The sequence below is a fragment of the Artemia sp. Qi Xiang Cuo genome, chromosome 5, assembly GCF_049724085.1.
Source record: "Artemia sp. Qi Xiang Cuo chromosome 5, ASM4972408v1, whole genome shotgun sequence".
In the NCBI taxonomy this organism is placed as follows: Eukaryota; Metazoa; Arthropoda; class Branchiopoda; order Anostraca; family Artemiidae; genus Artemia; species Artemia sp. Qi Xiang Cuo.
The window spans coordinates 63,959,819-63,983,281 of NC_142798.1; the positions used below are offsets into that span (position 1 = coordinate 63,959,819).

At 35.9% G+C, this 23,463-nt stretch overlaps 1 protein-coding gene across 2 annotated transcripts in view; it reads left to right on the forward strand.

Annotated features, from left to right (window-relative positions):
• LOC148952379 (zinc finger homeobox protein 4-like) overlaps positions 1–23,463 on the forward strand; it is a 100,648-nt gene that overhangs the window by 33,955 nt on the left and 43,230 nt on the right. For both annotated transcript variants that reach the window (XM_089089835.1, XM_089089836.1), the window contains exon 4: positions 5,037–8,054. In XM_089089835.1, the coding sequence (XP_088945961.1) occupies positions 5,037–8,054 (3,018 nt within the window). The remainder of the gene's footprint in view (positions 1–5,036; positions 8,055–23,463) is intronic.

The window sequence follows — 23,463 nt, forward strand, 5'->3', positions numbered from 1 at the left end:
GCCGAGATGATAACATAATTTTTTCAAATACAATCTGTTTGATTTCCACGTCCATTCATGAGAGTTTTACAAAGCCCAAACAGTAAGAATTCAATCCCGGGAAATAAATGAAACATTGGTAGTAGTCTGAACAAAGTTTTTGCCCGTCTACCGTTTATTTTTGAAAAAAGATCTTATACATGAAAAGCTTTTATGTATCTAAAAAAGATATTAAATATTAATGAAAATTAATAGAAAAAAATTGGTAGCAAAATTTGTACACTGATACTCCAACTCAGCTGTGCAAAATCAAAACGCATTTCTGAAAAATTAGTTTTCAATCAAATGTACCATGTATAGCATTCGCTTTATTTTATTGACTGATGACGGGGTAAAATAAATTTATATATTTAGTATCATTTATCCTTGCAAAAAGAAAAAAACGGAAATAAAAACTGTTTGCCATCATTTCCCATGCACTCTTGTAATTTTAAGCTGAAATTAGTCAAAATTATTAGTCAAAAATTAGCTGAACTTGCACAAATGTGCATTCTCATTTCATGTGCCTTGGTGTGTTTATCCCCCTACCTCGATGAAAAATAGGGACAAATAGCATAAAATATGTAGTTCTTACTAAATAAAGGCTCTATATGCACATTTTTAAGGCCTCTAAACTGTAAAAAAAAAAAAATACAAAAAGGGAAAAGTCAACCTTTCCCTGCTGTATAAGTTTCGACTGTTTAATTCCAGAGTAAAATCTGAATATTTGGAAAAATTTGTTTCCAAAAACCAATTTCCTGAATAAAATATCGACTTCTGTAGCTGAAACGGGCTGGTTTATTCCGTTTTACGAGTTCTTTTTTTTTATCATTTGGGGTTTAAGAGGTGACCAAGCGTTAAACCGTTTGTAGTTCGTTGAATATCTAAAATACAATTATTAATTTATCTAAAATAAAACTATAATTTACGTTCCACTATCGTGTCACCTATCTTGCCACCATGCTTCTTGGGTATATGAAGCTAGTTTTATGCCTAGCCCCTTGGCAGTTCCTTAAGCACCAAAACCATTAAATTAAGAGCTGTCAGCAGACTTTAGAAATAGACAAAACATCAACAAATCAGTCAATGTTTGATTGTTCAATCTGGGTTAGATGAGAATATTCTTTATTGAGGATAAATCTGTTCTGATAATTCAAAAAGTGGTGTGATATTTTTCTTCCTAACTTAGACTCGCATTCTACTCCCTCAAACTAAGGAAAAACAGTTATATGGTTATTGAGATATTTAAAAGTAGACCCTAGTGTATTATTTCATTTTCTTGGGGGGGGGGGGGTCAAATCGTCGAAGAAAGTTGTAAAAAAATAAATTATATGAAATATATCAGAAATTCTAGGAAGAATCTTAACAATCCTGATGCTTCAGGGAAGGGATGGGAGGACACAACACCGCCGCTTATCCTTAAATAGTTATATAAAGTGCGTACTTAAAGCACTGACATGAAAGAGCAATTGATGGAATGACACCATATTGAGAAAAACAAACATATCAGACCTTGTGGGACACCGCGATCAATGGTGTGTGCAAAGGGGATTGTCCAAGTATACAAACAAAAAAAAACACTAAAGATGTCAAAAAAAATACAGCATTTAGCATTCGAATGAATATAACACATCTTGCAGTGCCAAAGAAAGTGAGAACGAAACTTGATTGTTTGAACTAGTTAATTGGAAACTTACACAAAGATATTTATCTTAAAAATTGAGAGAAATCGAAAATTTAATTTAAAACTCCATAATTTGGAAAGAACCAAAAGAAAAATCTCAGAAAAAGTTCAGTATCAGCTAAAGATAGACCTCAAATGATTCCAGGGACAAAGAATGTCTTTATTTTGATGTACTCGTAATTTTAACAACATTGAAGATACTCAGAACGCATTTTAAAGTTTTTTCGCTTTTCTGTAAAATTTATGGCACATGACACCAATCCCCCCAGCCTGTAAATTTTAGTTCAGCGTCCTTTAACTTTGAGTTATCACAACGGAAATCAGTTCATAGGACTAAAACTGATTCTTATATACTAGGGGCACTATTCTGGGCAGAGTTAATGAAATCATTTTGTTCAAGACAGAAAAATTCACTCATGCTAAAGGGGGAGATTCTCTTAAGACAGTACAAAAATGGAACTACTCCGCAGTCTTGTTTTTCGTAAAATACTGGCGGCCCTCCACTTCCAAACACACTTGGTCGCTGAAACGTGTTGGAATATCGAAATGGTCAAAACTAGATGACAGTAAATATGTCAAACAAACACAACTTAAAAACTATAGGAAATTTTTTTTTCCAAGACAGTGCAATTTAAATCGGTGAATATTTCGGCCCTATGTCCAAGGGCCGTCTTCAGCACAATATTAAAGAATATATATATATATATATATATATATATATATATATATATATATATATATATATATATATATATATATATATATATATATATATATATATATATATATATATATATATATATATATAAAACTTACATTAAAATACGAAGTTTCAAACTAAAAATGCTCTTAAAAACTCTTAAAACAGCCCCAGCATCCTTACTTCAACGAAGTTCAACCAGGACTGATAAATAAAATGATGAAAGAGGATGAATTCATTCAAAAGAATTAAAATAAAATTATTAACTGCAAGTTTTCAAAGCTAATCTTGCTTTTTTAGCAGCTAGTCTTAAAGGCCTTTTTGTAACGGGTTCAATACTATTGTCAATTGGTTTAATAAAATATTTTGTTTGATCATTTTTAATTAAATTTGAGTATAAAGAATTAAGTGAATATTCTCCTAAGTCCCTATTTATGGAAATATTATCATTTAATTTGAGTCTAATTCTGATTGATTCCCTACCCACATTTTTTATGCCGAAATCCCTAGTAATGAAAGAAGAATTTTCAAAAAGTACTGTTGACCAGGGTTATCAGAAGCATGTCTACCCAAAGCAGAATCAACTGAACTATTAGAAGTATTAGCAATTAACGCCTTGTCCATGTCTTCTTTATGCTGATGTATCCGTTTTTCTAGATTCTGATGAGTTCTGCCAACGTAGTAATTGCCACAATCGCATGGTATTTGATAAACCCCTCTTTGGCGAGTAACTGGGGTTTTATCTTTACCGGAGTTTAAGAAATTTGTGATTTTAAAATTATTAGTGAAAACTAAATACAGATTATTTTTTGTGCTTTTTGTTATGATTCTTGGGATGTACGGACGATAGATTATATTAGAGGGTTTTTCCGGAGCCTCACATTGTCAATATTTAAGTAAATATATCGCCAAAAAAAACTATTTCTAAGTGTTTATTTATTAATGTGTATGCACAATCAAAATCAACAACAAAAAACAAGTGCTTTCATGAGTTTTCTTTAAACACTTATTTCCCTTTTTTTAGTTCTTCTAAATTTTAGTTTTCTAAATAGCGAATTGCTCGAGAGTAGAAAGCTGCCTGTAGTTGTTTCTTGCCGCCTCCTTAGGAAACTAAAATCTCGCGTGTAAATATGGTCGTTCTGCAACATTCCGCAAAATATTAATTTAAACATTGTAAACATTTTACAAGCAAATTTAAACAAGCAAAATCTTTGCAAACATTGATATTTAGTAACTTTTAAGTATTACTAAGCCTGCCAAAAATATATTGTGTTCTTACTGGCATGCTACATAGGCTGGTTGAGGTAATCCAAAAGTGATATGTAGCACAACATATATTTTGCAGGAGAGTGGACGAACTAAAATTTTTCGATTGAAATTACCTAAGAGTTGTTTGTGTAAGTGTGCTTTTTGGGGCTTATGGGTTCGGTCCTGTTATCAAAGGCTTAAAATTACAACCATTTCTGCATTTGTTGAAAGGAGGTCTAACCGAGGGGTGGCCCAGTGTTAAAAAAAAATCATGTACATATGGTGGTACGCGCCAAGCAGGATGGAAAATATGTACACTTGGTGATGGAGAATGGGGGATCTCTTGGACATATTTTGGAAAATATAAGATCTTCTAATTGTCATGAAAACTAAATAAGATGCGGTGAAAGATCGAGGATGCGGTAAATAACGGTGAATAGTGTTAAAGATGCAGTAAAAGACCAATCGATCGAAGTATATTGTCAAACAGATAGGCTACTAATCTGAATTTGAACAAAAATGCCACATTACATCGTCTGGATTGCCACAGCTGAGGCATTAAAATATGTATTTAATCTGTTTATGTTAAAAAATAACTGTTTATGTTAAATCTGTTTATGTTAAAAAAATAAAAATTTATGTTAACAGATATTTCAGTTTGTGCTCAAACATACTAATGATTGTATACATCTTTTATAAGATTGTACGCTTTCAAAAAACTGTGTATATGCTATGAAAAACAAAAGTATGATGTAACTAAATACGAGAATGAAATCAGAAGAAAAGAGCAAATAAAGGAGTCAATAATTTACCCTGGATAGCCGAATAAATTCATAATAAAAAAAAATTGGAAAGTAATTGTGAAATCGCAGCCTGAAAAAGACGAAAATCTCTAGCGTTAGTTAATAGTGTTTTAATCCGAAATATGCGGAGCGTAACAGCAAAAACCTCGTATCCATTTGTTCAGAGGAGTGAAAATTCAATGCAGATATACTTTCTAGTAATTTAAAGATATTTTGTGTAAAATCTATAAGCTTGGAAGTATGCTAAAATAAGAAAAAGAAAAGTATGTGTGTATGAATTTTCCCTGTCCATCGGTGATATTCAGGGTAGCAATGCTGAACAAAAGCAAAAACAGGTATTTGTGACAGGTAGCTGATCAATACAGTTAAAGTTACGAATGCGAATGCTCTAGACCTATCTTTCAAATTTTTTAGCTTTCTTGACTAACTTTTTAAATGTGTTCCTTTCTTTGTCTGTCAATCTACTTTGAACACACTCTCCTTATCATAATATGCTGCTCCTTTAATGCATTTAAACTAACGGGTTTCTATTTAAGTTTTGAAAAAAAATTTGGAGATGTGAGAATTTTTGTTCTTTTTTTAGATATGGCTCCTCAAAGTGACGTGAACAATGATAAAGGCTCCGTCAAAGAAGAGCCAAGACCCTCTTCGAAGCAGGAACCTGAAATTTCAAATTTATTTCCACCCCGCGCCTCTTCGTCAACTCCTGGCTCAAGTAATGAGTCTGTTCTGGGGCAACAGCAAAATCCCTCAAGTCAATCTAACCTCTCAGAGTTGCAAGTGGCCCTTGCTGCAATGGGTGCTCAATTTCCTTTCAATCCTATGATGATGATGATGGGTATGAGCATGCCCTTAGGCATGAATTTACCCCCGGCTGCGGCTCTTGCCGCCATGAATCCAGCTTTAATGCAGTTTATGATGAGCCCTCAAATGGATCCCCTTCAAGCTACTTTAGCCGCTCAAGCACAGGCTGCTGCGTTTATGCAACCAGGTGGTGATCCAAACCTCATTTCTAAGCAGCAATTGTTGCATCAACAACAAGGTGCCGCGGCAATCGCAGCTGCGGCGCAACAAAAACGTGCACGTACTCGCATTACCGATGACCAGTTGAAAATACTAAGAGGTCATTTTGATATTAACAACTCACCTTCAGAGGAACAAATTATCAGTATGGCTCAGCAAAGTGGGCTACCCCCTAAAGTGATAAAGCACTGGTTTAGAAATACTTTGTTTAAAGAGAGACAGCGCAATAAGGATTCTCCATATAATTTCAATAATCCGCCTTCAACAACCCTCAACCTAGATGAATTTGATAAAGAAAAACCATCAACCTCTAAAGATTTCTCTGGGGTTGAGTTGAAAAATGAAAAAAGTGAAGTAAAAATACCTGAAGAAGTTAGAGTTGAAAATCCCCCATCTCAAATTGGTGAAATAAAACAAGAGACAATCGATGAAGAAAAAAGGCACAGCTATATGATAGAAAAACAACATCAAAGCGGAAGTCCTGTTATGGTATCAAATTTGTCAACAAAGAGCCTATATGTTCCGTTTCCTTCGGCAATGTCTAGTTTGAGCCCTATTAGATCTGAACATCAAATCTTTCCTTTTTCAAGTCTACCTGTTACTCCCGGTCCTCCTTTGACCCCCCCTGGGTCGCTTAGCGGGGGCTCTAGCAAGCGAGCAAATCGAACTCGATTCACTGATTATCAGATAAAGGTATTACAAGAGTTCTTCGAGAATAATGCCTATCCCAAAGATGACGATTTGGAGTACTTGTCAAAGCTTCTCAATTTGAGTCCTCGTGTCATAGTTGTCTGGTTCCAAAATGCGAGACAAAAGGCTAGAAAGGTTTATGAAAATCAGCCTCCAATCGATCCAACCGATGAAGCGGGCCGTTTTCAAAGAACACCTGGCCTTAATTATCAATGTAAAAAATGTCTCTTGGTATTTCAACGCTATTATGAATTAATTAGGCATCAAAAAACGCATTGCTTTAAAGAAGAAGATGCAAAAAGATCAGCGGTGGCTCAAGCGGCAGCGGCACAGGCTGCCGCTAGTTTCAGTAGCGATGGTGATGAAAATAGTAACTCTAGCTCCATAGATCATTCAAGCATTATGTACAGTGAAAGTAATAAGGCAATAGAGACACCCCCAGGTGGCGGACAAGCTAGTCAACCAAACGGGCAAGAATTTAATCAAGATCCGGCCCCTTCGCATTCTTTGAATAGTAATGAGCATTTTCAATCGGCAACCCAAGGCTCACTATCAGACACATTTAAGTGTGACAATTGTTCATTGTCCTTTGCTCGCTTTGATCTTTGGCGGGAACACCAAATAGTTCATTTAATGAACCCCGACTTATTTTCTGGTGAAAATCAAGGTCATATAAGTTCTATGTTTCAAACATTATCAAAACGAAAGCAAGAAGAAAGTGAGGACGAAAGATCTGATCAACCACGCGATAAGAGACTCCGAACCACTATTTTACCTGAACAGTTAGACTATTTATATCAACAATATCAGATAGAAAGCAATCCAAGTCGAAAAATGCTAGAGACAATATCACGCGATGTTGGCCTCAAAAAACGTGTTGTACAAGTATGGTTTCAAAACACCAGAGCTCGTGAAAGGAAAGGGCAATTTAGAGCCCATTCTCAGGCAATCAATAAAAGGTGCCCTTTTTGTCCAGCATTATTTAAAGTCAAATCTGCCCTGGAGTCTCATTTAATGACGAAACATCCGGAACAATTTAGTAAAGGGGATATTAACATTGATTCACTGCCAGACGAAGAACCTACTTTTGAGTCAGGCTCGAGTGCTGAGGAGTCACCTCAGTCGAAGCAGGAAAACAACCTTAATCCGTTATCAATTCTCTCAAATCTGTATAGCTCAATGTATAGTCAGACAAATCAAAGCCAAGCAGAAGGAAAATCCAGAGGAAAAGACGAAATCCCCCTTGATTTAAGCAAACACCTAAGACCTGATAGTTCAATGAGTGACCATCTAGTGGGGGAAGAAAGGATCAGTCAGTATATGTCAATGGATGATGGAAGATCTGACATCACATTTGAGTACTTGGATACAAATGATGATGAAAGCAATCCTTCGTCTCCATGCCCAAAAACTTTTAGCAGTGCTTCGAAAAGGTTCCGAACACAAATGAGCTCATTGCAAGTTGGCGTCATGAAAATGTTGTTTCAGGATTATAAAACCCCAACTATGATGGAGTGTGAAACATTAGGGAAAGAATTAGTCTTACCAAAGCGAGTAATTCAAGTTTGGTTTCAGAATGCTAGAGCAAAGGAAAAGAAGATAAAAGGAGGTAGCGAGCAAGACCAACATACCTACCCAGACGGCTGTTCTTTCTGCAATAAAAAATACTCTTACAGATACGCCATACAAGATCATATATTTACTCGAGAGCATATTGATAATTTGAAAAAGTTTATAAGTGACAACAATACCGAAGAATCGTACAGTCAACATATTCAAGAAACCAAAAAGGCCATGTCCAACGGAGGTTCTGAATACTCGTCACTGAACGCTCAGCAGATGTATCAAATGGCTTATTCTAACTACGAGAGCCAATTGCCAGTTCAAGGTAAATATTTATTTGTATATTTTTAAAAGCTTTTAAATTATTGCTAATTATAGCCCATAATCCATGTCAGATGAACCGCAAATGCTTTTTTATGGTGCGCATTGAAGCGACAATTTTAATTGTCATTAGTTAAGCATGGTCTCATTAAACATTTATTATATTGTCAACGATTGACTTGGTGTCAATTATTGCATAAATTTTAGCGGCTAGATTGCCCCATTCGACCATGAGTATATGATCAAGAATTGTTTCTTCATTGTATTGTCCCCTACGTTTATAGATTTTCACTGATATTAGAAGGTTTTATTTTTACACTAACCTTTTATGGATCATAAGTATTCCGCTAAGGTTGCGAACAAGGTCATATCCAGGATTTTTGTTTGGGGAGAGGGTTACAATTTCTGTTTTTACCGCATCAAAAATTTGTTTATATGCATTTTGATACGATTTTACGAGTCAGACAAAAATTTCGGGGGGGGGGGGGGCTAACCCTCTACCCCCCAGATACGGCCTTGGTTGTGAAGACTGATTGCTAAAAATCCCGCTTTAGGCGCAAATTCTACTTGGAAATGGTCGGTTGAACCAGTCTCATCGGGAAATCACTCCCTGTGTTCCCCCTATGTCCAGATATCGTCGCTGTTGCGCCTAAAGCTCGTTTCTAACATTTTAACAATTCTGAATTAATTGCCAAAAAATGTTGCTAAACTGTATTCAAAAGGACGATGAGCAGGGTAGTATAGATGAAGAGGACCAAGGTACGATTGAACATGCGTTATCCTGCCCACCCTCCGCTTGAGAGCATCTCAGTGGACAGTTTCTGGCAATTATTTCAAAACTTTGAAAATTTCGAATCAGAGGCGGTTTTAGGGGAAGGACAGAGGGGCACTTGCCCGGGGAGGCAGAAATTTTAGGAACGCAAAATCTCAAATAAATAACCTAACGGCTTTAATCATTTTTTTTTTTTTTGTATTATTAAACTAAAGTAGAGGGTGCAGTTAATAAAGAAAAATAATTAATTGATTATTAATGAATTAAAAAATAAATTAAAAAAAGTAAGTTATAAAAATAATTTAATTCAAATAACTAGTGATAATTAAATAACTTAAGTAATAAATTAAAAATTTTAATCAATTATTAAATTGAAAATAGTTTTGTTAATAAACAAAAATTTTGTTGTAATTTGGCCTGAAAATTCTGTAGGAGACAGGGGGGTGTTTTGAACCGGGCGCAAGAGAGGCCACAACTGCTACTGTGTCAGATGCGAAATTCAGGCGTAACATTGTATATGCTCCATTGGAATACTTTGACGTAATGTCAACAGTTCTGAAGAACGAGGACCGATTGCTCAAACTTTAATATACAAGTTTATCGTATTTTAAGCAAGGCAGCACAGAGGGACGGGGGGGGGGAACTTTTAGGTTTGAACCCTCTGTCAACACAAAATCAAAGAAAATTTATGGTTTTTGGTCAATTAATGGCTGACGAGACCAAAGGATGGTGTTTTCCTTAGTTAAATTCCACCTCAAATGGCTTGATTTTCGGAATTCAAATCCTAGTTTCGGCTCTTATTTTAAGCATTTTTAGTCACATCTGTACGGAGGTAGTATGGGAGAGGAAATCTCCCTTCACCCTACTGAGATAACTGTCTGAGGGACATCCCTGGAAATCTTGAAAGATTTTTACTTATAATGCCCAATGTAATGCCCAATATAATGCACAATGGGATTTTACTTATTCCGAGATTTAGCTACCGCTAATTCAAGGTAATCAGAATCTTTCAGCCAATCAGAAAATACAGTGAAAAAGCGAATTGCCTCAAATTAGTGCCACCTGAATCTCGATATTAGTAAATATCATTGCAAGCGGGACATAAGACACTGCGTTTTTAAAAACTTTGTGTATCTATGTTTTTAATATTATTTTATAACAGAAAATTTTGAAAATCCAATTATTTCGCTTTAATTCACTATTTAGTAAACTTTAATGTGCTGTGTAGCCGTCTGGAATGTTTTCATACTGTCTGAATTTGGTTCAAATAGTTATGTTACCTTATTATAAATCTTGTTTTCTCTGGAAACGGCGAAGACTTATTTACCAGTTTTAGATGTAAATCGGTATAATCTTTTTGTCAATATATTTCTCTATTATTAGGACAGATGATGGAAAATGAGTTTGAAAATTTCCCGTGGAAATTGCTTTCATTATTTTTCGTTTCTTAACCACCTTTTGCAAATGAAAAATGCTAATATCAAAAGGTAAATATCCATTATAAAAAGTATATAATTCTCGCGGTAAATTATTGCTCTTAGTTCCATTCGACGGACCCTATAGAAAAACTGATTATTAAGTTTCTTGTTTGAAATGTTCGAGAATGGACGATTTGAGGGATTTATTTGCCATGTTGTTTTTTTCATTTGGTCTAAGAAATATCGGATTTCAAGCAATTAAACCTGTTGGTTTTGTCTCATCAGAACTGTATTAAAATAGTTATTTCTTTTTGGAATTGTTTTTGGAATGGTCACGATATAACTCAAATCTCTTAGTGCGATCCTGTTACTGCCTAATTAAGTATACCAATCTTCTCAAGTGTCTTTTTTCTTTCTTTTGTCTTTTTTCCTCTTGGATACAACTGGATTACTAACCAGACACCAAAATATGTCAAAGTGTGCAATATATAAGATGTCAAAGATATGTCCTCAGCATTGGCCCAAAGGACTTATTTCCCGAAAGAATAGAGAATTTTTGGGTACTTATCTATTATAGCGACCCGACTCAAGAATTACGCTGTGTAAAACTGGAGAATACGCCGGTTCCACTTGTCAGTTTTAAGAGTCAACTAGCTAACTCTCAGTGGAAAACAAGTGGTGGGTGACAGAATACATTAGACTTATATAATTTGGGCTATACATTTGCTCATTAGGGGGGGGGAGTAAAGTATTTGGGCAGCGTAACGTTAGAAAACAATTCTTACTTCATAATATGTAGAATAATTGTAGCTAAGACATTTTGCATCCAGACCCGCTATAATTTGCCCCCTCACTCCTAATTTGCAAATATATTGCCCAAATTTGTTTCTAAAGTATTATATTTCCATCATGTTTTGATATATTTCATTAGGATTAACCTGACTTCACTTCTTGAATGGGGAACAGATAAGTGCCAATTTTTTGCCCTAAAATTCAATTTCAATCGTGCTTTACTCACTATTTTACTAAAGAACCTCTTGAACCAATATTGGGGGAGGGTTTTCTTCCTTGTGCAAATCGGGTATTCTTTAATTATTCTACAACTTATGTCTCTTAATGGACATATTTGTAGGCTTGTTAGTGAATGCTACTCGAGACAATGATATCATTTGACGCTTTGTCGTTTTATTTAGTTCAGTTGCTGACTAACTAACCGTTAAATTTGTTGAAAGCTCTGCAATGGGCAACGAATTGGTTTTCTTTCAAATTGATTCTTGCACTCTCACTGACGCAGCGAAATGGAATTTCAACGGAATTCTTAGAGGCTGCTACTAGTTTTACTGCAAATATTTCCTCAAGTTATCATTTTCATAGGGACAGATTTAAACTGCCAAGGACAGTAGAAATGAAATCTGAGCGTTTAAAATGGTTTATTAGAAACTTGCACAGCCATATATATCTTAGGAAAATTCAGGAATTCAGTTTTAATGCAAAATGCGAAGTTATGCAGTTTTTAACGTGCTTCTTTTTTTCAACGGGTGGCAATAATAAATAAGAGATTAAAAAATCAACAATAATAAGTAAATTTTATGACACCAAATAGATTAAATATGTGTATTTGTCATTGGAAATCTACAGATTGTTAGTATTTGAAGTATTAAGAACGAAAAGCTTTGTCAAATTTAACCATTTAATTTTCTTTATTTAGTTTAACGGTTCAGCGTGGCAGCACTAACGAAAACGCTGTATTGCCCTGAAAAGATCATTGCCCGCTGTATTGCCCTTGAAAAATACAAACAAAAGAAATTCTTTGAAAATCGCAGTTTTGAGGCGTGAACGAACCTAAGATGGGCCAAGGTCCTTGGGGGCAAAAAACGTATTTAATTTGAAATCCTTGGTACTTTAACTTTGACTGTTGTCAAGGGGCTGTGTACAGTATGTTGCAAAGAACCATGTTTTTCAACTGGAATTTCCCAGAGCTCTAGTGTTCTGTAGGTATCGTAAGAAAGAATGAGAGATGATGGGAAGATGACAAGAAAAAATAGGATACAGGTGGTACAGGATTTTCTATGAGATGTATGATTTATTTTAAGGGTTCTGCAATAGAAAAAAAAAATAAGGAACACTGGTTCAAGATTGTATCCCTCAGATCCTGACTCATTTACTTCTGACTCTACTTCTGGCTTTGTATCCGACACCGACGCGGAAAGCGGGCAAAGCGATTTACTACAGAAGCCTTCGGCTTTTAATCATGCTTTACTAACACTTTATTGCAGCTGAAGGAATTGTAGTTCAAAATATGCTATGTTGGTTGACTTAGGCTTCTAAAGATAGCCGTCAAACTTAAAGATGCTGTTTTATTTTTTTTGTGACTGCTATTACCTACCAGTTGTTTGTTCAATGAATATTCTTCTGGGTTCTTGTGCACTTAATGGTACCCACCGCTATATATTGTACAAAGAACTACTAATGGATACCCGTCAAACGGGTATCTGCAATAGAGAAATTGAATGAAAAGTGTTGTTTTCATTGCGTTTACGATATTTAAATTGTTTTTTTTGGGGGGTTTAGGGGGGAAGGTACCTTGTTTAGGTTATGTATTTAATATTTGCTATGATTTACCCCCCCCCCCCTAATGTGCAAATATATAGCCCAAATTTGTTTCTAAACTATTATATATTCATCCTATTTATTATATTTCATTAGCATTAACCAAACTCGACTTTTTTCATGGGTACCATAAAATGCCCAAGTTCCTTCTTCTGATATCAAAGAACAAAAAAAAAAGAATCTCCAATTTTTGAATTTTTCCTGCAAGGACAAATGGCGCATTCTGTAATAACCAAACCATCCAGTAATTAACTTACTAATTTTTATATTTTCTTTAATTGAATTACTAATTACTAAGTAATTAGTTTTCAATTTTTTTGCACCAAACAAGATACAGGAAAGCAAGCTTCAACAACCTTTGAATTGCTGCCTCTGGGCTGATAGCCACCTGAAGGCCGTTCCCTCACCTTCCCTTGATTTAAATGTTGCCTCACCTTCCATTTATCTAAATTTAGTTCTTGAGGTAGACCAACTCTTTGGTCGTTTTATACACAAAGTAAAATGAGTTGGTAACTGAACTATTTGATCTGGGCGAAGATGGACCAAACCTTGTTGGCTTTCCTAAAACCAAGACTATAATGCGTTGGTTTTCGGATTTGGGCTCATTCCATTTCCTGGGATGAGGTCTAACTATCTGCAACTGATGGGGGGATTCGTAAGGGATTGTTCCTAAGATCTCCTCCTCCAGAATATCGAAAAGTTGCAGTCTCTTTTCGTATGTTCATCGCACCTTTCCGCCGTGCCCTAGATGATTGAAAAACGTGAGTAAAAACTACTGGGCTTGGAACAAAATAATCTTACCAAGAAAGGGAGAAAAGTCTGCACTAGCTTTTCAACTATACATATTCAGCCGGTGATCCAACTTCAAAAAGTACCTGCAGGTAAATTAGTGGAAATAATCAGAATTTACAGAAAAATTAGAAACAGAAAGATCAATTAGGAAAAATTGGCTCAGGGGCTTTCTCCTATGTACGTGCCTCGCGTGCACACGGGTGGGGATCTTTCTAAAACTAGTCTGAAGAACCCCCCGAAACTTTGAAAAATTGTGATCTAATAACAACGCTTTTTTCCTCTATCCTCTGCTGTAAAAAAAAGTCATTCGACCCTTTCCCAACATCTGAAGCTGTGTGTCCCTATGGCAACAATAACAGAATGCAAAATGTTGGAAAGTGAATATCGAATAGCTCCTAAATCAGGTAGCTCAAAAGCACTTAAAATGCACAAGTTATATAGATAGCCTACTTAGATTAGTTAGCCCACATCTGCATTAGAAAATTCTGTCTTGTCACCTGTCTTTAATGCGGAAGTGAAAAAAAAAAGAAGAAACGAGCAGTCTAAAGACTTTGGGGGCTAAATTAAAAGGTTAAACTTTTTGTTTCTTTTTTTTTTTAGTGGGAAAAACGGACGTCGCAAAAACAGTCAATTGATTTTCCTTTAATGCTCTTTTTTTTGTTTCGAATAATACTTAGAGCAGACAATTTATCTACCCAGGTGTACATGTGCTAGTATTTCCCCCGGAGGGGCCTTATTTCAGGGGATCCCAAATCCATCAAAACAGCTCTCCCTCCCCCAAGGTTTCGATAAAATATTTTTGTTTATATTCAAAGCAAAAGAAGCCCTTTAATTTTCGTGAATAAGTGCCACGGGTGGGGGGGGGGGGCTCCTGGGTATTCTGCTGATTTAACTAATCAAATTTATTTACACATATTTCCAGCCTATATGGTAGTATTTTCTTCTGCTTTTTTTTGCAGTTGCATACCCTTAAAATGAAGTACATGTTGCAAGAAGCCTCCTTACCCTATGGTAGCACAGAGATTGATGATGTGTTTGGTAACACATGTCACAGGGTTGGATTCCCACTTTCGTGAGGTTGGGTGACAGGCTTTCCCCCTGTCCCAATGAAAAAGAGCCAGTAACTGAAACGTTGAATCGACGGCCTATGCACTATCAATGGCTCTGGATGATCTTTATCCTTCTTTTAAGAAGCTCTCTCACAATATGTGCCATTCGTCTTGTGTTATTTCTTCGCAGTTCGCTTAGCAAATAATGCCTCATTCTTTCTCGTGGAACATTTATCTCTTGGATAGAGTTGATAAACGCTAACGGGAATAAGAAGATTTTTGGAGGCAGGGGCGTCGTAGGGGGGGGGGTGGAGGGGGCAGTTTCCTCCATTAATGAGGAGAGAAAATTATTAAACCATGCCCCTTGACTATCCGGATATGGACCCCTTTTACCCCCCCCCCCCCCAAATAAAAATGATGGAGATTCACCCCTGTTTGATTGTTCAAAGAAATCTCACAATGTACATGATCATTCCACTCATTTAGGCGCATTTTCGAAAACTTTGGGGGGGGGGGCGGGGCTATTCAGAAACATCAGAGGGACCCTCCTCTTTCCAGGCATGCTTTTGAAGTGCATTAACTATCAACCACCACTGAAAAAAAAACTCGTTACTCAAGACCACAGGAATGTCTGCAGAATTTAGTTTTTAGGCTAACAATTCGTGGAGGGGGGAGTATTATTTTTTTTAAATGCTAAATTGGAGGATATCATGGATAAAATGTAAAAAATGTCATATTTGGGGAGGGAGACAGAGAGAAGCATACCCTCCTGCAAGGTCGTTACCAGAGGACGTTAATATTTGTAACTTGGTTCCTCATCCAGAATGAAAATCCTTGGTACGGTCTTACCTCTGCCATTTTACCAAAAACAGCTCTTTTGTCAATGCTAATTGATTTACTTATTTGCGGCAATTTGTAGCGTCCAGAAATCAAATTAAAATTTGCCCCTAGAATATCTTCCTATGTTTTTACTGTGAATTGTGACGCAGTCCAATGTTCCATCATCTTGGCTGACATTTATGAATTTCCTTTTTAACCAACGGTGTAATGAATCGCATAAATCAACATCGAAATTCCTAATGCATCAAATGAACAAAAATCACAATCAGACATGCAAATTTAGCCATATCAAATCCGGCCGGGCACACCTTGAAGCCCGCGACACGCGCCGGGCGCTAATGAACTTGCAGGAGAATATGAATGAAAACACAGCAGGACATAAATGAATGTAACCACTGATCGATGTGCCCTTGGCGGCTGTAATTTATCTTGAATCTTGTAAAGTATTGGTAATTCATCTTTTTAATTGCTTTTTAAAATAATTCCAATTCCTCAGTATTTGTCCCCAATTTTGCAGTCTTTTGTTATCAGTAATCCACTTGAAATTGTTCTTTCAGTAAGTCCCATTCAAAATGAAATTTTACTAAAACGAGATTTAGCTAGTGCTAATCTGAGCCAATAGGATATTCTGATTGGCTGAAAAATTCTAGGAAGAATTCTGATTGGCTCATATTAGCGCTACCTAAATCTCATTGTGAATGGGCCTTAAGTAAAAATATTAATTAGCATTAACTGCTTGTTTATTTACCAGACTTCAATCTTAGCATTTGAGACGAGAGCTTAGGGTCGAAGACAGCGAGTGGAGTAGAGAAGGGAGTAGCGTAAAGAAGTGACTCCTATAAAATTGTTCCTCCCCCTCCTGTGTGATGTTTTAAATCATGATAGGCTCATAAATTTTAAACTGTCTGAAAGAATTCAGGAATCGAAGACTTTTCTGGCATAGATGTACAGAGTCAAACCTTTAGGGGGTTGAATATTTTTTAATCTTTTCAATTGGAAAATGAGAGGATAAAGTAAAATCATAAACAACAAGTAGAACAACAGAGAATTTTTTTTATATAAGACAGTGGAATGTGACTTTAAATGAATATTTCGACCCTATATCCAAGGGCCGTCCTCAGCAAAACCAATGAAGAAAAAACGAATAAAGGCTAAAAGAACTCACATTAAAATTCAATCTTTAAAACTAAAATATTTTCAAAACAGCCCTAGCATCATTACTTCAAAGAAGTTCAAGCATGGCTGGTACATCCAGCGAAGTGAAAAAAGAATATTCATTCAAATGGAATAAAAAACATTTACAAACAAGCTCTTAAACCTGATCTCGCCTTCTTGGCAGCCAGCCTAGAAGGTCTATCCGTAACAGGTTGAGTGGAATAGTTTAATGGTTTTTTAATATATTTTGTTAAATCATTTTTAATTAAATTTGTGTATAAGTCATTAAGTAAATATTCCCCCAAATCCCTATTTAAAGAAGTATTACTATTTATTTTGGTTCCAATTTCAATTGCCTCTCGAACAACCTATTTTATGTATAGGATTATCATAGATATGACTGCTTAAAGCGGAATCAAAGGAAACATTTGTACCATTAGAATTTAAAGCTTTAGTTATGTCATCTTTCTGCTGTTGTAGGTGTTGTTCTTTTCCTTTTTTTCTTTTTTTTTATGGATTCTGTCTTATATAAAAAATTTCCCTATTGTTCTACTTGTTGTTTATGTTGTTTATGTTCTACTTTCCATATGATGGAAAGGCAGTGTGCTCTTCGTCGCTATTTACGTAAAGTAAAATGTAAATTATCAGACTCTAACGCATATTTTTTTTTCATTTAGTATGTATTCTAATAATTAGTAGTATCCTTTTTGGGGGCGGGGTCCAGAGAGTATGTGTCCCCTTATATTTTTTCGAATCCTCCTTCCCTAGACTTCTAAAAATATGTTTTTCGTGTTTTCATTGAAATATGCCTTCTTCGATATTTTCGTTAAAAAAAAAGTGAAAACAACGAAATTGACCAGCTAGTAATAAAATTAATATTTTGCTCTTCCTATCCCTTAATTTTCGTGAATTGATAGCACAGTTCAAAACGTTTCTGAGAGTAGCCTATATATATCGGACAGATTTACAACAATTTCTTCCCTGTGTAAACGTATAACCAAACTGAATTTCAGGAGCTTCTCTCTCTGCCGTACGAGAAATTATTTGCAGTTCTCACTCAGCTTGTACAAAATTTAAGCTCGAAACTATGATTAACAATCAGTATGAGGAAAGTCAATTTTATTTACCCCAACGCACATTTTTTTCTCCATTTAGTATGTATTCTAAGAATCAGTAGTACCATTTTGGGGGGTGGGGTCCAAAGAGCATGTGCCCCCTATGTTTTTTCGACCCCCCACCCCCCTAGACTCCCAGAACCACCTTTTTTGTGTTTTCATTGAAATATCCCTTTTTTCGATACTCAAAGCGGAGGATCCTGGTGGTAAATATCATCATGTTCTGAATATTTATAGCATTTGGAATAATATATATATATATATACTATTTATAATAATATAACATATATACATTTGGAATAAGATGCCTTATCCTAAAATACCACATCCCGTGGTGTCAGTTCATGGATATATAAGGGGGGAGGGGCAAATGTATTTTTTCAAAATCTAGGCCAGTTTTGTTGGTTTTTTTTTTTTCAAATTTTGAATGGAAATATAAATAAGGCAATTTTCAGTGTAAATGTCTTAAAAAAGGTTTATTCTTCGATTCAGGGTGAAAATACCCTCCTCCCATTGAAAATTTATATTCACATGCATGGAAAGAGAGAGAGTGTGTATGACCCTTGAGAAGATTTCCTTGCTGAATACTGCAGTGGAAATTTTAGAAAAAGTGTAGTACCTATTCTAGAAATTACCCGCATTTTATAATTCAGAAAACTCTTCTTTTTCTTCCTATCCTATATGGTTTGTTAATCAGTAAATATGCTGCGTAGCATGCAACTTTGGACAGATAAAACTCTAGGTACAAATTATTAGCAATTATAGTAGTCAACGGAGACCCAATGATGAAAAACGTAAAATTTGATGGTTGATATGGAGTGATTACAGTAAAATATAGCCTGTCTTTGACTCCAACATTCGGATTTGATGAACAAATTTTCAATTTCGTTTATTACTTCGGTGCAACACTATTCTGTATAATTACAGGGTTGCCGGGTCCAGTGGTCTAGACAGATCATAAAAATGAATGACTAAAAACACGATACTACACGTTAAGTGGTACTATTTGAATACCATTTGGGGGATTTAGAATTGCAATTAAATAGCGTTGATGCATGCTTTTAGCTTTTCAGATCATTTCTCGGTCGGTCACGAGATCGGAATAAATTGGCCCAACAGAAATTAGAAAAAAGGGATGATATTAAAAAACAAATACAATTTTCTGTTCTGATTTAATGATTTTGAGTATCTGATTCCTACTCTATTAGTCTTATTTATTTTCATGAAATGGGAATATTCAGGGACGCCCACGGGGGATGGCAGAGGGAAGTTGCCTTCTTGGAGACGAAGAATGGACAAAAACACAGAGCATTCTAACCTCTAGGAAAAATAAGCGTGTCTACAAAATACAATTTTTGAAAGCCTTCATCCCCCCTAGAAAAAAAGAATCCTGGAGACTTACACCTCTTCTTTGGAATATTTCTGTGAACAGTTTGGTAATGGTGGAGATGAATGGAAATGCCTCTGGGTGGAGTCTTGAGAGGCTTTAGTCAGATCTACTTTCTAAGGTCCACGTAAACCCCTAAAGAAAAATCTATTGCCACTCCTCCCCCTATATTTTGAATCAAAATCTCGTCTGCAAGCATATAGATACTTACGGCCAAAACTGGAAGGAGAGGAGGTTCTCTCTCTTTTTCTCTCTTTCTCTCTACGGTGATCTTCCCCTGAATGGTACTTCTCGTTCAGTGAAAACAAGTTTAAGAGTATGTGATTATATAACAGCATTGTTTTGTTATTCCCTGTGACAAATTTAATATAAACAATACAGCCATCTGTTGCTAAATTTTTTTATTCAACTAAATACATTGTGTAGAAAAGAAATCTTAGTTTAAATTGTTCCAATTATCCATAAACTGATTTTTTTTTTTTTTTAATTTAAGTTGTAATCACTTTTATCAATCACGACATAAAAAAAAGTTGTGTCATTTTCTTTTCACTTTACATGCATTTTTGTTTCTTGCTTAAAAAAGAAAATTAAGTCTAAAGGAAATAAAAATTATAGTTCTTTATTTCAATTTCTTTATTTATTCAACAAGATATCGAAAATAGTGATTTAAATTCACATTTTACGGTTGTCGCGAATAAATCCCCTATAATCCCATGAATGGGATATACTGGGATAAGATGTGCGTCGTTCTAGCTGAGATTTTTAGCCGTATTTAGTGTTTACGTCTGAAGGCAGCTTTAGTCTGGATTCAGGGTAAATTGCTGCTTTGTCTTTATCTGGTAGCAGGCACCTACAAAAGGATTTAGTTTGGAGTATATTAGATCTCGATGGGTCTAGTTCATCGGGCCCCCCTCCTCTAAAAAAAGTGCCTATTCAAATGAAGTAAGAAAATATAAACAGCTAGACGTAGCATAGAGGGAAACCGTTTGGTCTGAGGGAACCCGTGGTGCCTGAAAATGATTTAACGTAATCTTAGTCGTATATGTTAGAGCATTCTACCACTGGGCAAGATTTTTGTATCCAAAAATGAATGAATGCTCCTCTAGCTGTCCCTTGATATCCAGGGGGTAGGGGGTTTGAACCCCCTCAAAATGTTTGTCCAACTAGTAAAAACGTAAAAAATGAATATAAAACTAAATTTTGATGCGTTTTTAAAGTTTTTATATAACCCCTTCCCCCCGAAAAAATCCTTTTGTAACCCCCCCCCCCCCAAAAAAAAAGAAGAAAAAATCCTGGATAGGGCCTTCCAAGAGTTCAGAATCAGAAATAATTGAATAAGTTTCCGTATGTTTTTCTTCTAAATTGCATTGTATTAATTAGCAAACTAATAGAAAAGAAATAACGTAGGAAAATCCGACCTATCATAAAAAAAAACAGTATCTGAAAAGACATCTTATTTTGTTTTAGCCCTTTTGGGTGTAGTAGCTTTGAAACAATGTTGCCAGCTCTGTGTGCCATTAAGAAGGATGACTTCATTTGTTTTTATAATCAGTTTTGGGATCAAAATCGCGTGATTAAGCCCATGACTGCGTGTCTTGTCTTGTGATTAGAATTCATTCTAGTGGAATACTACTTGTATTATCGTTAGTACTCTAACACGTCATCGTAGCATAACAAAGATTGACCTCTTATCATTTATAACATTTTACTATTAAGACTATTCGAGTTTTTCAACTCCACATCCCCACGGAGTTGAAATATTCCTATGTTTTTTTATTAATTTTTGTTTTCATTTCATTGTCACTGCTTTATTTAAATTAAATCCGTTTTTTTCTCTTAATTTTTCGTAAATGCAAAAGCAATGCGGTCTAAGAAATTATTTAAGACTAATAAAGATAATAGTTACTATTAATGAATCAGCTACAAATGACCATTTGTTCTCACTAGCAATTTTCTTAATTCGTTTTTTAATTTTTGGTTACTGTGGGCCGTGGTTCGTCCTTTACTAGGCTGCATCTACTGCTGTAACCATGATAAATGAATACAGATTCGGTAGTTAAAAGTTTGATTCAACCCAACTGACGATGCCGCATATTTGGATAGTTGTTCTGTCATTTACTTCGACCAAACGATGCTAGGCATATCATTGAAACCTAATTATTTATTTGATTTTACTGATAAAGCCCATCAGGCTTAAAAAAAAAAAAAAATGACAATCCAGAAATGTCCCCAACAGGGCCATATCCAGGATTTTTGTTTGAGGGAAGGGAGGTACAATGAGTCGCGCAAATATTTCGGGGGGGGGGGGTCTAAATCTAACCCCCTTGGATACGGCCTTGGTCACCAGCATCGGGTAGGGTATCCCAAGGCCGTGTCTAGAATTTTCTTCGGCTAGGGGGCTAAAAAAATGTATAAAAAATCTGTTTATATACATTTTTGGTACTTTTTTATTAGTCGAAGAAGAATTTTGGGGATTTCAAACCCATTAATATTGACAAAGTTCCCTTGAGTACTAACAGAGCTCGGTTGCCAACAGAGTCTTCAAACACTGAAACCAAGGGTTCAGCCATTGCCAGATAAATGTCCTTCTAACGCTCTCCATGGAAATACTTTTTTCATTATATTCTTGGCAGCTTCAGTGTGGCAGTAGAATAACCACTAACCAGGAAACGAACTTGTGATAAGCCTACCCGGTGGTCTCTAAACCCGGTTGGCTTTTTGCTGTAATTTTAAATCAATCAATCTTGAGTCACCAAATCCATCTGATTCGTACTAGATCAGGAAATCCCGACCAGGAGTGCGAGAAAGGTCATCTAGTTGTGATTGTAGAAAGGACTTAACCTTTGCTTAAATTATTTGAAAAAAACTACGTTTTCTAAAGAGTTAAAGAGGCTGAGTTACAAGGTCGAACCTTAAAACGTACAGGGATTAGGAGGCACAGTTGGGGGGCTGCCGCCCCAAACCCCGCTTTCGCAGCCTTTAAATATAAAAAAAAATTTCTTTAAACTGAAAGTAAGGAGCGACATTAAAACTTAAAACGAACAGAAATTATTCCGTATATGAAAGAGGCTGTGCCCTCCTCAACGCCTCGCTCTTTACGCTAAAGTTTGACTTTCTCACAACTCTTTTTTTAAACAATAAAAACTTTAGCGTAAAGAGCGAGGCGTTGAGGAGGGCACAGCCTCTTTCATATACGGAATAATTTCTGTTCGTTTTAAGTTTTAATGTCGCTCCTTACTTTCAGTTTAAAGAAATTTTTTTTATATTTAAAGGCTGCGAAAGCGGAGGTTTGGGGCGGCAGCCCCCAACTGTGCCTCCTAATCCCTGTACGTTTTAAGGTTCGACCTTGTAACTCAGCCTCTTTAACTCTTTAGAAAACGTAGTTTTTTTCAAATAATTTCTGCACGTTTTTGTACAGTTTATTACTTATTATTGCTTGACTAACTGTTAGCTGATCGTGTCAGGAGTTAAAGTTGGGGGGCTGCCGCCCCCAAACCCCCGCTCTTGAACATTCTTGTGTTAAGGCTTTTAATTCCTGAATACTCAAATCACGTCGTACAGGGTGCCTCCTAATCCCTGTACGTTTTAAGGTTCGAACTTGTGACTCAGCCTCTTTAACAGCCCCCCAACTGTGCCTCCTAATCCCTGTATGTTTTAAGGGTCGACCTTGTAACTCAGCCTCTTTAACTCTTTAGAAAACTTAATTTATTTCAAATAATTTAAAAAAGAAACTGAGTTTCTTTTCAAAGTATATTAAAAATTTGCTTTGATGGTGAATCGAACCCGAGTTTTCCGCATGTAAGTCTGAAGTCTCAGCCGCTGGACTATACAAACACAATAGTAATTGTTGTTTAGCAAATAGAAGGTATTTTCGACGCAAGCAAATTCCCAAAAATCTTGATATGTGGTTTTTGGAAAACAGGGAAGGAGTGATCAGATTGAGCTGAAATTTCGACGATAAGCTTCCAGGCCCCAGGGAAGCTTATCCTCTAAATTTCAGCCCGATCAGACCACGAGAACGGGTGGGGGGTGGAGGGACAACGTAACATGGGCTCATATAGGAAAACGAGGTTTTTCGTAAATGTCAATTCGGGGGATAATTTTTTCGGTCTGAAAATATCAAAAGGCCCTAACAGGTCGAATTCTGCTTCGAATGAGTCCTCATTCAACCGGATCCGGTGCCAACTGTGGCCTGTAGGCGTGGCTAACAAAAAAAAAAAGAGATGAATTTTAAGTGGCTATATTTGGTTTTTTGAAAACAGGGAAGGAGTGATC